Source organism: Amphimedon queenslandica, unplaced genomic scaffold, assembly GCF_000090795.2.
Source record: "Amphimedon queenslandica unplaced genomic scaffold, v1.1 AMPQUscaffold_13033, whole genome shotgun sequence".
Taxonomy (NCBI): Eukaryota; Metazoa; Porifera; class Demospongiae; order Haplosclerida; family Niphatidae; genus Amphimedon; species Amphimedon queenslandica.
In genome coordinates, this window is record NW_003546731.1 from 8,175 (window position 1) to 20,561 (window position 12,387).

Here is a 12,387-nt window from a genome sequence, read left to right on the forward strand (position 1 = left end):
TCTCCTCTAATTATTATCTACTCTTGACGTAATTAAAAATGACCACAAAAGCATTAAAACTTTATTAAATTTTTGTGGGTACATCAACATAAACTATTACAAAAATGAGATGCATAAAAGCATGACTGATATCTCTTACCTCTTTCTTTACAATAGCAAGGAACAGTTGATGGAGGTTGTCCCAGTCTCTGTTATTTAGACTAGCAGTGACACCACAGTCAAGAAGAACTAGTGATGGGTCACCTCCTCCTCCTACTGAGGGGTCAGTCTGTACCAAGAGGTTCCCTGGGTGCATGTCACAATGAACAAAGTTGTGTACAAAGAGCTGGAAATATAATAATAATTAATAATAATAATAATAATAATAATGGTTATAGTATAATAGCTAAAAATTTTGAGGGATAAACTTTCTACAAATAAGTAGAGAATTTTTTTGAATTGATTTTTAATATAATATATAATTGAACTACACTTTAAAAGTAGTTGCCCTAAAGTTCCCATGCAGTTATAATAAATCCTAACCATGTTTAGCAGTACATCAATGCCAAGTGATGCTATCCTTTTCTTTAGTGAAGTTTGCTCACTCTCTTTTACATATTGCGATATATGAACACCTTCCTACATGCACAAATGAAATAATACAAATAAATATGTATTACTTACTTCAAATGTCTCTACTAGTACTGAATTGGTTACAAGTGTATGGATTGGTTGAGGGATTTTGATGTGTTTATGTGATTTAAAGTTCTTTCTAAACTGGTCCATACTGACAGCCTCAGCTTTGAGATCCAACTAATAATAGAAAAGAAAATAGTTAGCACAAATCAAGCCTGTACATGCTGTGTACACTGTACATATAATATATGCATGTACATCTAATGCATTTAGATTTTAGACTATTGTCATACTTATACTATGCTTCAATAACAGGTCTATATACATGCTCCATTTTGGACAAGCTCTTATAGTATTAAACTTACTTGCTTTTTCATGACAATCCCAAACTCATCCACACACTCTCTCAGACTGATCCAGTAAACCGAAGGAAACACTCTATCCACAAACCAAGCCACAGTCTCCATTAGGTACACATCTCTCAGTACAGATCCCACCACACCTGGATGCACCACTTTAACAGCTACTGGTAATGATCCCCCATTAGCTTTTACTGCAGCATCAGCACTGCATTGCATTGAATCAGTACTTAAATCCCATTTATACACTTGAGCTATGCAACCACTACCAATAGGAGTATGGTCATATCTAGTGAACATGTCTTCCCATTGAGGGCCAAAGCTGTCTTCAAGAGTTTGCTTTGTTGCGTCCCAAGAATGCGGAGTGCAGTCTCGTTGTAGCTGAGATAAGAATGCACAAGTGGACTCTGAGAAGATGTCAGGTCTGGTGCTAGCCCATTGGCCCAGTTTAATGAATGCAGGGCCAGCTCTTTCAATGGAGAATAATAGTAGACTCCATTTAAGAGACAATATGAATCTCAGAGGTAATAGGATCTCGATGACATGACACAGTAGAACTGGCGAAAAGAGAAGACCAAGATAAAACAAACGAAATACGACAATTAATCTATTAAAACTTCCATCTGGTATAACGATTGGTTTGTCAATAAAGCCACTCTTAGACTCAATGCAGTGTACTGATCTGTTATTATTCAATATCAGCATAGATCCAATCACAGCAGAGCACGAAGTACCCACCATTAACACTCTAGGCCTGCAATATCTTCTTAAAGTTCCCTGCAGTTTTAGTGCAGTGATATGGTAACTTTTTAAAGTTCTTAAGCATCTCATGGAAGGACTGATTCCTGCAGGACACTGTAACAGAACTTGAACCAGGCGAAGATGGAAAAACCTATAGGTGGACATGTTTAAAAGTTAGCTTTCCTCCGCCCAGAGTTGAATTGAATTTGGTTTCGCGGGAAAACACGTGTTACTGGCGGGTAAAAGGGCGTAGTTATAACCAGTATCCGGGAATATCCTAAGTGTTTACAACCTATAAAATCCAGTATTTTGTTGCCACACCTAAATTTTAAAATGGCTTGTTTCTGCTCCTGTATCTGGGGTAACCCTGATCCCGGTCCTGTGAGGCTTAGAGAAGTACAGCAAGTGGTCATAGATACCTCAAAAATGGGTGAGTTAGAACTTACTCGTAGAAATGCCCATCAGAATATTCTTTGATAAGATGAACCGCTTTTTATGCACTGGACGACATGTTCCTGCATTTCTAGTGTCTTTGGTATTGTATAACAGCTTGTTCTATGTATCATGTGTATTTGTATTACAATACCAACAAGGCTATTAGTGTAATTGCTTTCACCACCTTGCATTAAGACTTATAGAGGTTCTCTCTACCTTCTAATGCTTCTAGAGAAGTCTTTTGGGGTGTGTTTTGATGTCCTTATGCTGTGTAGCAAGTTTGAGCTGATTCCAACAAAGAACTTTCAAGTTATGAGCATTTTTAAAACGGGCCAACTTTTGAAAAATACCCAAGGCTATAGCCCATGGTTTTTTTTCCAAAAAATGGCTCTGAAATCACTCCAAATTTTTATTACATTTTCTGATACATATTGATGTCCTAATGCTGTGTAGAAAGTTTGAACTGATTCCGACTTCAATTTTTCAAGTTACGGCCATTTTAAGAAAACGCCAAATTCCGAAAAATACCCAAGGCTATAGCCCATGGTTTTTTCAAAAAATGGCTCCAAAATCACCCCAAATTTTTATTACATTTTCTAATACATATTGATGTCCTTATGCTGTGTAGCAAGTTTGAGGTGATTCCGACTTCAATTTTTAAAGTTACGGCCATTTTAAGAAAACGGCAAAATTCCGAAAAATACCCAAGGCTATAGCCCATGGTTTTTTCCAAAAAATGGCTCCGAAATCACCCCAAATTTTTATTAAATTTTCTGACACATATTGATGTTCTTTATGTCATCCTCCTATCCTCCAGGGGTTGATTGTGTTGTTGTGAAGTCGGGTAGGCGTGTCTGTGGTACTGGAGCTGCACTAGCTAATGCTCCAATAGTCCAGGATAAGAGCTACTTTGAAGTGAAGATACAATGTGGAGGTTAGCAGTATAATAATACTAATATACATGTACATATTAATACATGTATGTATTTCCCTCTTTCTTGGACTCATTTCGTAATATATACATCTTCTGCTCGAAATTTACTAGTCCAGATTTAGGGAATTCTGTGAATGTATATATACAATGTATGTACAGTGTATATTGGTTTTATAGTGTTGTTTCTTTATGTTTTTGTGACTGAAGTGGAATGCAATATGTCTTCCAGTTAAATTAGATATTGTATTATTATGACTCTTTGGCTAAGGATGGCTGAGTTGTTTAGAATATAATATATCAGGTGTTTTGGTTGTGACTGAAGTTAGACCAGTAGTAGCCTGTACCACTCCTTAATATAGTGTTGTTTAATACATACTGGACAGTGGTATCACTCCTTCATAAATTATAGTGTAATAAAAATTTGACTAAATCTGACTAAAAATTTTCAAGTTATGACCATTAAAAAAATATGCCATGCATGTATATACTGTACAGTGCATCAGTTGTTGGTGGTGTTTAGCTACTTATGTCATAAGTTGAACTATTCAATGTCAGTTATTAATTCAATTGTGATGCTTCACTGATCAATTACGTGAGGTAGTTGAAGCATATGATGAGATAATTAATGTGTTTATGTTAAGTGTACTAATGGATTCTGTGTAATAATTAATAATCTTTTACTTAGTAATATAGTAAGTCTCCTTTTTCATTAAAAGGTACTTGTGTAAATGCGCCATCATACTTGTAAAATTTACAGAATGCATTTTTATTATTATTTATTTATTAATTTGCAGGTGTTTGGGGTGTCGGTTTAGCCACACCCACAGTATCCTTGGATACAGTTCCCCTCGGTACTGATACCAATAGTTGGGTACTAACATCAGAAGGTACTACCGTACACAACTCACAGACTATCAGCAGAGGAAAGCAGAAACCAAATGAAGGAGACATCATTGTGAGTTTAATTAACATGATATATCAAGCAACTTCATTGATTACCAGTAATTCTTATCATATTGGTTTTTATTAAAATACTACATAGTTTAATTGCAGTAATTTGTTAGTGTAACCATGACACTACTAACATTATATGAATAGTACAAATGAAATATTTTTGCCATCTTCATGATGATACTGGTTGCTCTATGACTGTCTCTAGGGTATCAGTTATGATCATGTTGAAATGAACTTCTTTCTTAACGGCAAATCAATGGACCTGCCAGTAACTGGTATCAGAGGAACAGTCTTCCCTGCTATCTATGGTATGTTGTTATATACTCTCTCTTATGTGTTTTTATGTACTAGTATATACATATATGTGAGTTTGTGTTATTAATAGAAAGAAAGAATTGTTGATCATTCTTTTATGCATAGACATAGTTTGGGTTGTACATAATACATGAACATATATTATATACTTTAATACATCTACAGTATAGTCTCTCTTAAAATAGCGTACACCTCCATTTAACGGACAGCACCTAGTATACCAATTACATTCCTTACTGTATAAAATAACCTCCACATAAAGGACACCTCTGTATAACAGAGACACTTACAATAATAATAATTATTATAATTATTATTATTATTATTATTATTTTTCCTAGTTGATGATGGTGCTATATTAGATGTACAGTTCATGGATTTCACTTACCCTCCTCCTGATGGCTACGATCAAATACTTTTGGAAAGAAACCTTTTATGAAAGACCCTCTGATTTTATTATTTTGTGTCGTTTAATTTAATGATGAGTGTGACTTTTATGTACCAGTATAGTAATGCATGTATGAAATTATACCATTTTTAATGATCTGCAGTCATTAATAGTAGAGTAAGTTTCTTTTATTCTACTATCTATGCTGGCAGTGACCACACCTCTGCAGCAATAGCTATTATAGATCTATCTACTATGGCAAAGAGCAACAGTAGCCCTGGCAGCAAACCTCCTTTTCTTGAACACAATCCGTTACTGACAAAAAAGGCTGGCCATTATGGTCACATCAGCAGGGTATGTTGCATTCCTTATAGAGGAGCCTTTGTAGTATTAATTTGGAGCCTGTTGATCCATTCGGCTGGATTCACTGAGAACATACTCCATTATTCCGATCTGGTTGACTTCTTAAAAGGAAATCCAAACTATATGGATGTTGTAAGATTTCTCATCCTCTCCATAATGATCTTAACTTTGTTGTTTGCACCTGTGGCTGGTTTTCTCGCTGAAAGATGCTTCACTAGATTCAGGTTTTTATTAGGAAGTACTATTATTGTCATAATCGGCTATGTAATAGTGTCTGTTTCTGCCAAATTGAATTTTGATGAAAAGAATCGTTATACCGGCTTTTCTATATCAACTCCTCTAAAAATAGCACTTTGTACTGGACTTGTGGTTTATCGAATTGGATGGGGTATGTTTGAAGCAAACGTCATTCAATTTGGTGTTGATCAATTACAATTTGCTGGCAATGATGAACTTGGTAAATTTGTTAATTGGTACTTTTGGACTCGCTTTGTTCTTACATGGACACTAATATCTTTAATACTGATACCTTTTTCTAATGCATTCACTGTCTTTTACTACATGTACCTCTCTTTCTCACAGATTATTTTTGCTACAGTCTGTAGTATTGTTGCATTACTGATTGTCATCTATTCATTCTGCAAGGGCCACTTTATAATTGAGCCAACAAGTTACTATAACCCAGTAGCACTAATCGCTAAAGTACTTAACTATGCTAGGCAGCACAAAGTACCTGTGAGACGCAGTGCTTTCACCTATGGGGAAGATATGCCTTCAAGAATAGACATTGGCAAGGAAAGATATGGTGGACCTTTTACTAGTGAGCAAGTTGAAGATGTCAAGTCATTCTTAAGAATATTATTGCTACTTTCATCACTATTTGGTATGTTATTAATTAACTTTGAACGTGATCCTTTTGGTCAAATTCTTTTTCATTATCCAACATTGTCAAATGAAACTTTCACAATGCTGTACATATCAAATGCTGTTTCTAGTCTGTCTGTATCTCATATCATTCTTATCGTTGGAATTCCTTTTTACATGTGCATATTGAGGCCTCTCAAGCTTATACGCAATCATACACCAAACATGCTGAAAAACATGGGCATTGGTCTACTAGTTATCTGCTTTAAGTTAAGTTTCGATACTGTGAGTGCTGTGTTGATATTTGATGGGTTCTCCAATATTACAACATCTTGTATGGATGTAGTTTCATTTAGCACCAGTGAAGATGTGATACCACTTCGAGAGAACACTCAACTAATTGCTGCACTTTCTCTAATAGTGATAGCACAAATATTAAGTGGTGTAGGATTTATTCTTGTCTACTTGACAGCATTTAAATTCATATTAGCTCAGTCACCTCGTAATATGCAAAGTTTTTTAATCGGACTCTTTTATTTCTATACTTCATTTCAAGTGATGCTATACCTCGTCTCAACCCTACCTAACAGCTACATATTTTGCAACTACTGGTTTTATGCTATGAAAACAGGGTTAGGTATACTATCGTTTCTTCTGTATGTTGTAGTGTCTCGCCATTATAAGTATCGTCAAAGAGATGAACTGTCTACTGTTAATTATCAGACTATCATTGAAGAATACACGGATAGACATTTGCAGAGACAAAAAAATTTAATGGCAGAAAGTAATTCTGCATTTTCTCTTTCTGATTACAGCATCAGATCTGCTAATATTTGCCCCCATTAATAATTGTTTGTGCCTGTGGTAGATCTATATAGATTAGTTTTTGTTTTGATGTTTCAAAACTAGAAGGTGTGGCTCAGTTTTGCAGGAAACAGTATGGCGGTTCCTGTCGTTGATTTCAAAGATGTTTTATCATGTCTTGATGTAAGTACCTGTCCTCAGGTACAAGAAATACACTCGGCATTCACTACTGTTGGATTTGTATTCATAACTAATCATGGCATAAGAAGACCTCTGGTAATAAATTAGTTTTAATCATGCGTTTTTCGTTTGTTTTCCCTTTGTGTAGTTCATCTACAGTACTAGCTAATCATGACTAGTTTGTCTTATATTGTTGTTTCATTATGTATGGTACTGAACTTCACTAAATTGATAATAATAATAATAATAATAATGTTCTTTTTGTAGGTTGACGAAGCATTTTCTGTTGCTAAGAAGTTCTTTGAGTTGCCACATGAATCAAAGAAGAAGTACTCACGAACAAGCACTTCAGGAAACAATGGCTACATAGAGATGGAGCAGGAAGAGTATGCTGTAGACATTTTAATTTGAATAGGTATAATACTTATTTATTTAGTATTGATCCAACGAAACCAGGGGACTTAAAAGAAGCTTTTAATATTTGTTCACCGACTGAATGTGTGAGTTTTTAGTAGTTGAATAAGAGATACATTTTGGCATTTATGCTTGTGTGTATTGTATCCAGAGAAGTAAAATAATGGTTACTACTAATCTGTACTATTTTTGATTGATTCTTATATTGCTCAGTTTCTGATAAATATTCTTTATTAATATTATTGTTAACAGGTATATCCAGATGATGAAGTGTCTGATTTTAAACCAGTAATGACTGAAATATTAGGGACTAGTAGGACACTAGCACTGAAGATACTAGAAGTGATGGGACATGCTTTAAAGCTCCAGGTATACAGTGCAATCTATCAAACATCATTGAATGATAGTAGAATGTTTAAACGTAGAACGTTTTAGCTGTTTTTGATCAAAATTAGATTTTTTTTACAAATTTCTAAAGTTGCTCCAAAATCAGACAAAATTCCCTGTACTACGTCTCAGGCCAAATTTTACAAAAATGAAAAGATGAGAATTCTCAATTTCATAACACTTTTTTATGCATGTATATGTACTTATATTGCATAGAAAGTTATAGCTCCAGTCAAAATTAATTTTTGTTACAAATTCTTAAATTTACTATCATTTCTCTAGGATCCACAGTTCTTCGTCAAAAATCATCAAAACCTATCCAATACAACGATACCCAGTTACACGACGGCACGTGTCCTGTACTATCCTCCTCTTCCTTCACCAGCTGCCGTTAAACCTGGTCAGTTGAGGTGCGGAGAGCACGTGGACTATGGATCAATAACTTTACTCTTTCAGGACCCCAGCGGAGGACTCCAGGTGCTGCATGATACCTACATTATGAGTATCATCAATATATACATTGTTAGATCTAAAAATGATTTTCGGAGACCAGCCTTACTAAACATGGTAGACTTAATGACTAAATATGAGAGACCAAAAGTCTCCTAAACTCTTTCTAGATTTAACAGGGATTATTATTGTTATTATTATTATTATTATTAATATTATAAAAAAGGAACAATAAAACAGGTTAGGTTTATTATTATTATTATTATTGCAATTCTTATTATTATTATTAGGTTAAACAGAGTAATGGCAGCTACATTGATGTTCCTTACAAATCTGATGCTGTTTTAGTCAACTTAGGAGCTCTAATGCAAAACTGGACCAGTGACACTTACATAGCATCAGTAGGTGCTTCATATCTACACTAAGAATTATAAATTATTCTTTTATAGCCACATCGTGTTCTCAATCCTATTAATGATACACTTTGGAATAGCTCAAGACAGTCCATGGCAATATTCATTCATCCTGATAATGACTCACTCATTGAATGTATTGATGGCTCCAATAAATATCCACCTGTCACTGCTTATGAAGACTCTTACCGGAGGCTGTTTGTCACTTACGAGAAATATGATAAGACAAATGAAACTCAATCATGAGTGTATAACATGTTCTTTATTGTTGTAATCTACCGTATAACGCTTTAATTTGGCGGAGTTTTATTTTGGCGATTGGCAGTTTGCAAGCAGAACCGCCAATATTAAAACCGCCGATCATTAATGCGCATGCTCAGTAATGCACGTGTTCACAAAAATCGCCAAATTAAAAACCGCAAATTACAATTTTACAGCAAATCGCCAAAATAAAGCGTTATACAGTATATTTAGTTTATATTGTATAAAGACTGTCACAATTGAAGCCTGGGGCTACATGCATTAAGTGAATATAATCACATATAAAGTAGAGCCATATTAACATCACATTTTACTACTTTTGGTAGCTACACTGTATAATAAAAGATAGTTCTTCACATCCAACATACAAGCACATAGTCTCTTCAGTGTATGTGGATTAAGGAAACTGATTGGTACTTTAAGTACACTGTATGTACCAATACATAACATAACATAACATTTTACAGAAAATAATAATTATAATATAATATATGTATACGTTTTATACACAGCAAGACTTTGAGTTAATAATGATAATAATAGTTCAGAGACAAACGATTAATGACAATAACAATAATAATAATAATAATAATGATAATAATGAAAATAGTTGTTTATTGTGACATGAAGTCCTGAACTGCAGTTACTAAGCTAGCAGCATCAACCTCGCTCTCACTGAACATGAACAGAGCATGCTTACTACTGCCTTCTTTAGCAATGAACACAAAGTGACTCCTAATAATAAAAATAAAACACAATTAATTTACATTAATTATGGTAAATTGGTAGTGCTTAAGTTTGGTTTCATATATATACAGTATAGTCTCTCTTAATGGACACTCTCTATAGCATACACCTCCATTTAACGGACAGCACCTAGTGTACCAATTACATTCCTTACTGTATAAAATAACCTCCACATAAAGGACACTTCTGTATAACAGAGACACTTTCTTGTACATAAGTGTCCATTATATAGAGGCTAGTCTGTACATGTAGTGAGGAAGCAATTAAATGAAATACAAGTACTACAGCAACATAAGAGGAACACAGCCAATACAACAGGAAGTAGTTATTATACTAGTAGTTATTAAGTAGTTATTATACTTGCCTTATCCTCACGCAGTATGTGATCTTCTTTGATGAGATGTGCTTTGATACAAAGTATTTCTTCTGTGGGTCGTTAATGGTGAAACCACTTGAGGACACAACTAGTTCCACTAGGTGAATTCCTGATGTTCTTTTAGTTGCTTTTTGAAGAGGCTCTGTCACCACGTCAATACCCTTTGGTTTAGAAACGGGTTCCATCCCAAGGAACTGTACGATAAAGTTTCTACTTGTGGGCGGAGCTGCTTCCTACATTAAGTAATGAGAAAGTACACATGAACATAAACAGCACTGCATGACTATCATTAAATATTAGGGGGTTGACTTCTGAGCCATTTTTTGGAAAATTTTTCAGAATTTTGACATTTTCTTAAAATGGCCATAAGGCTATAGCCCATAAAAACCATGGACTATAGCCTTGGGTATTTTTCAGAATTTTGGCATTTTCTTAAAATGGCTGTAACTTGAAAAATTGAAGTCGGAATCACCTCAAACTTTCTACACAGCATAAGTACATCAATATGTATCAGAAAATGTAATAAAAATTTGGGGTGATTTCGGAGCCATTTTTTGGAAAAAACCATGGGCTATAGCCTTGGGTATTTTTCAGAATTTTGGCGTTTTCTTAAAATGGATGTAACTCAAAAAATTGAAGTTGGAATCACCTCAAACTTTCTACACAGCATAAGTACATCAATATGTATCAGAAAATGTAATAAAAATTTGGGGTGATTTCGGAGTCATTTTTTGGAAAAAACCATGGGCTATAGCCTTGGGTGTTTTTCAGAATTTTGGCATTTTCTTAAAATGGATGTAACTCAAAAAATTAAAGTCGGAATCACCTCAAACTTTCTACACAGCATAAGGACATCAATATGTATCAAAAAATGTAATAAAAATTTGGGGTGATTTCGGAGCCATTTTTTGGAAAAAACCATGGACTATAGCCTTGGGTACTTTTCAGAATTTTGGCATTTTCTTAAAATGACTGTAACTCAAAAAATTGAAGTCAGAATCACTTCAAACTTTCTACACAGCATAAGTACATCAATATGTATCAGAAAATCTAATAAAAATTGGTGAGGTGTTAAAAACTATTTGGTAGTCATTACATACTCTTTAATCAATTACTTAATTAATTACCTCTTCATTTTCGTTGGGAGATTTTGTTGTTTTCCAACTTCCAATTCTTTTAAGAAGTGACTTCTTATGACCACGCCCCTAACGAGTAATAAATACATTAAAAATATAAAATGGAGAATTCTCTTCTCTTCATTATACCCTATACTACAGTACATTACCATTAAATTAACTTAAATAGTATAATAATTATGCTCAGTAGTATAGTATCATTAACATGTACAATTCTGTAGATTATGTACATTTGATTCCGAGTGAGAGTCCTCGTCAATCATGTGGGCGTCAATGACCCTCTGGTAGCGAGACTGACAGGCGGAATGAAGTGCTAGACAGATCTTATCGGAATTAGGCTCACAGAAGAAGCCATGGAACTGGAACTGGTTGTCACCGTTATCAACAACATAACCACAATATCTATATTAATAATAATAATAATAATAATAATAATAATAATAATAATAAATTATATATACTTACTGGTCATCGTGAGCTATTCCAAGGAAGGACAAGAATCTAATCCGATGTTCTTTCAATACTATCTCATTCTATAAATAAAGAAAATTAATAATAACTATTAAATACAACATCAAATGTAAATTGAATAGCCAATATCCTGTGTAGTCTACATATGGTAGGTTACTGTATTACTGAATGAGTGTACATGTACTATAGGTGGGTGTGTGGGTGGGTGGATGTGATGATGCTAGTGAATATGTACATGTACAGTACAATGTAAAGTGATAAATGATTTACAATTCATGGACATACATGTGTATACACCAATCTCTCCCTCCTCTCCCTCTGTCTCTCTCTCTCTCCCTCCCTCCCTCCCTCCCTCCCTCTCTCTCTCTCTCTCTCTCTCTCTCTCCCTCTCCCTCTCTCTCTCTCTCTCCCTCCCTCCCTCCCTCTCTCCCTCCCTCCCTCTCTCTTATACTTTAGTATCCAATATCCTAATATGGGAAGAAGCCACATCAACATAAACTGGTATCCATTTTGATTTGTCTCTTGATAGATACGACACTGACTCGTTCACTACTCTTATTCCGTGAGGTGACGTCACAAAACGAGATCCTAAATAGACCGCCTCCAACCTCTTGTACTTTTCAGTACCTAATAAGGATTAAGAGTAACGTGTACATGTACATGTACATGAATATGTGTGTGTGTGTTGTGTGTATTAATGTACATGTACATCAAAAGGTGGTGAGTATCAGTAATGTAATACCTGAGTCCCTTGATATCTGCCCTCAGCTTCACCTCAAG

General features: G+C 34.7%; 4 protein-coding genes across 5 annotated transcripts in view; 2 read left to right on the forward strand and 2 right to left on the reverse strand.

Moving 5' to 3' along the window:
• LOC100636297 (uncharacterized aarF domain-containing protein kinase 2-like) overlaps positions 1 to 1,893 on the reverse strand; it is a 5,879-nt gene extending 3,986 nt beyond the window's left edge. Inside the window, exons 1-4 of the mRNA XM_011408319.2 lie at positions 981 to 1,893; positions 664 to 792; positions 523 to 618; positions 140 to 325 (exon numbers count right to left, since the gene is read on the reverse strand). Coding sequence (XP_011406621.2) covers positions 140 to 325; positions 523 to 618; positions 664 to 792; positions 981 to 1,880 — 1,311 coding nt within the window. The 5' untranslated portion in view covers positions 1,881 to 1,893. The remainder of the gene's footprint in view (positions 1 to 139; positions 326 to 522; positions 619 to 663; positions 793 to 980) is intronic.
• Positions 1 to 8,910, forward strand: part of LOC100636424 (uncharacterized) — a 10,331-nt gene extending 1,421 nt beyond the window's left edge. Inside the window, exons 4-10 of one of the 2 annotated variants that reach the window (XM_011408321.2) lie at positions 6,974 to 7,048; positions 7,220 to 7,338; positions 7,389 to 7,452; positions 7,619 to 7,735; positions 8,036 to 8,230; positions 8,494 to 8,604; positions 8,653 to 8,910. In XM_011408321.2, the coding sequence (XP_011406623.2) occupies positions 6,974 to 7,048; positions 7,220 to 7,338; positions 7,389 to 7,452; positions 7,619 to 7,735; positions 8,036 to 8,230; positions 8,494 to 8,604; positions 8,653 to 8,862 (891 nt within the window). In that variant the 3' untranslated portion in view covers positions 8,863 to 8,910. Of the gene's footprint in view, positions 1 to 6,973; positions 7,049 to 7,219; positions 7,339 to 7,388; positions 7,453 to 7,618; positions 7,736 to 8,035; positions 8,231 to 8,280; positions 8,401 to 8,493; positions 8,605 to 8,652 lie in introns of those variants that run through there. The other variant, XM_020001767.1, reaches the window with a different exon arrangement.
• LOC100635789 (SPRY domain-containing protein 7-like) lies at positions 2,012 to 4,882 on the forward strand. The gene is made up of 5 exons (XM_003389566.3): positions 2,012 to 2,145; positions 2,968 to 3,084; positions 3,879 to 4,039; positions 4,244 to 4,346; positions 4,695 to 4,882. Exons 1-5 carry the CDS (start codon positions 2,049 to 2,051, stop codon positions 4,790 to 4,792), a joined length of 576 nt encoding a protein of 191 aa, XP_003389614.1. The 5' UTR covers positions 2,012 to 2,048; the 3' UTR covers positions 4,793 to 4,882.
• A 360-nt stretch (positions 8,911 to 9,270) lies between the features above and the next one.
• LOC100636549 (uncharacterized) overlaps positions 9,271 to 12,387 on the reverse strand; it is a 10,146-nt gene continuing 7,029 nt past the window's right edge. Inside the window, exons 7-12 of the mRNA XM_020001762.1 lie at positions 12,059 to 12,243; positions 11,602 to 11,669; positions 11,367 to 11,538; positions 11,128 to 11,205; positions 9,989 to 10,233; positions 9,271 to 9,612 (exon numbers count right to left, since the gene is read on the reverse strand). Coding sequence (XP_019857321.1) covers positions 9,492 to 9,612; positions 9,989 to 10,233; positions 11,128 to 11,205; positions 11,367 to 11,538; positions 11,602 to 11,669; positions 12,059 to 12,243 — 869 coding nt within the window. The 3' untranslated portion in view covers positions 9,271 to 9,491. The remainder of the gene's footprint in view (positions 9,613 to 9,988; positions 10,234 to 11,127; positions 11,206 to 11,366; positions 11,539 to 11,601; positions 11,670 to 12,058; positions 12,244 to 12,387) is intronic.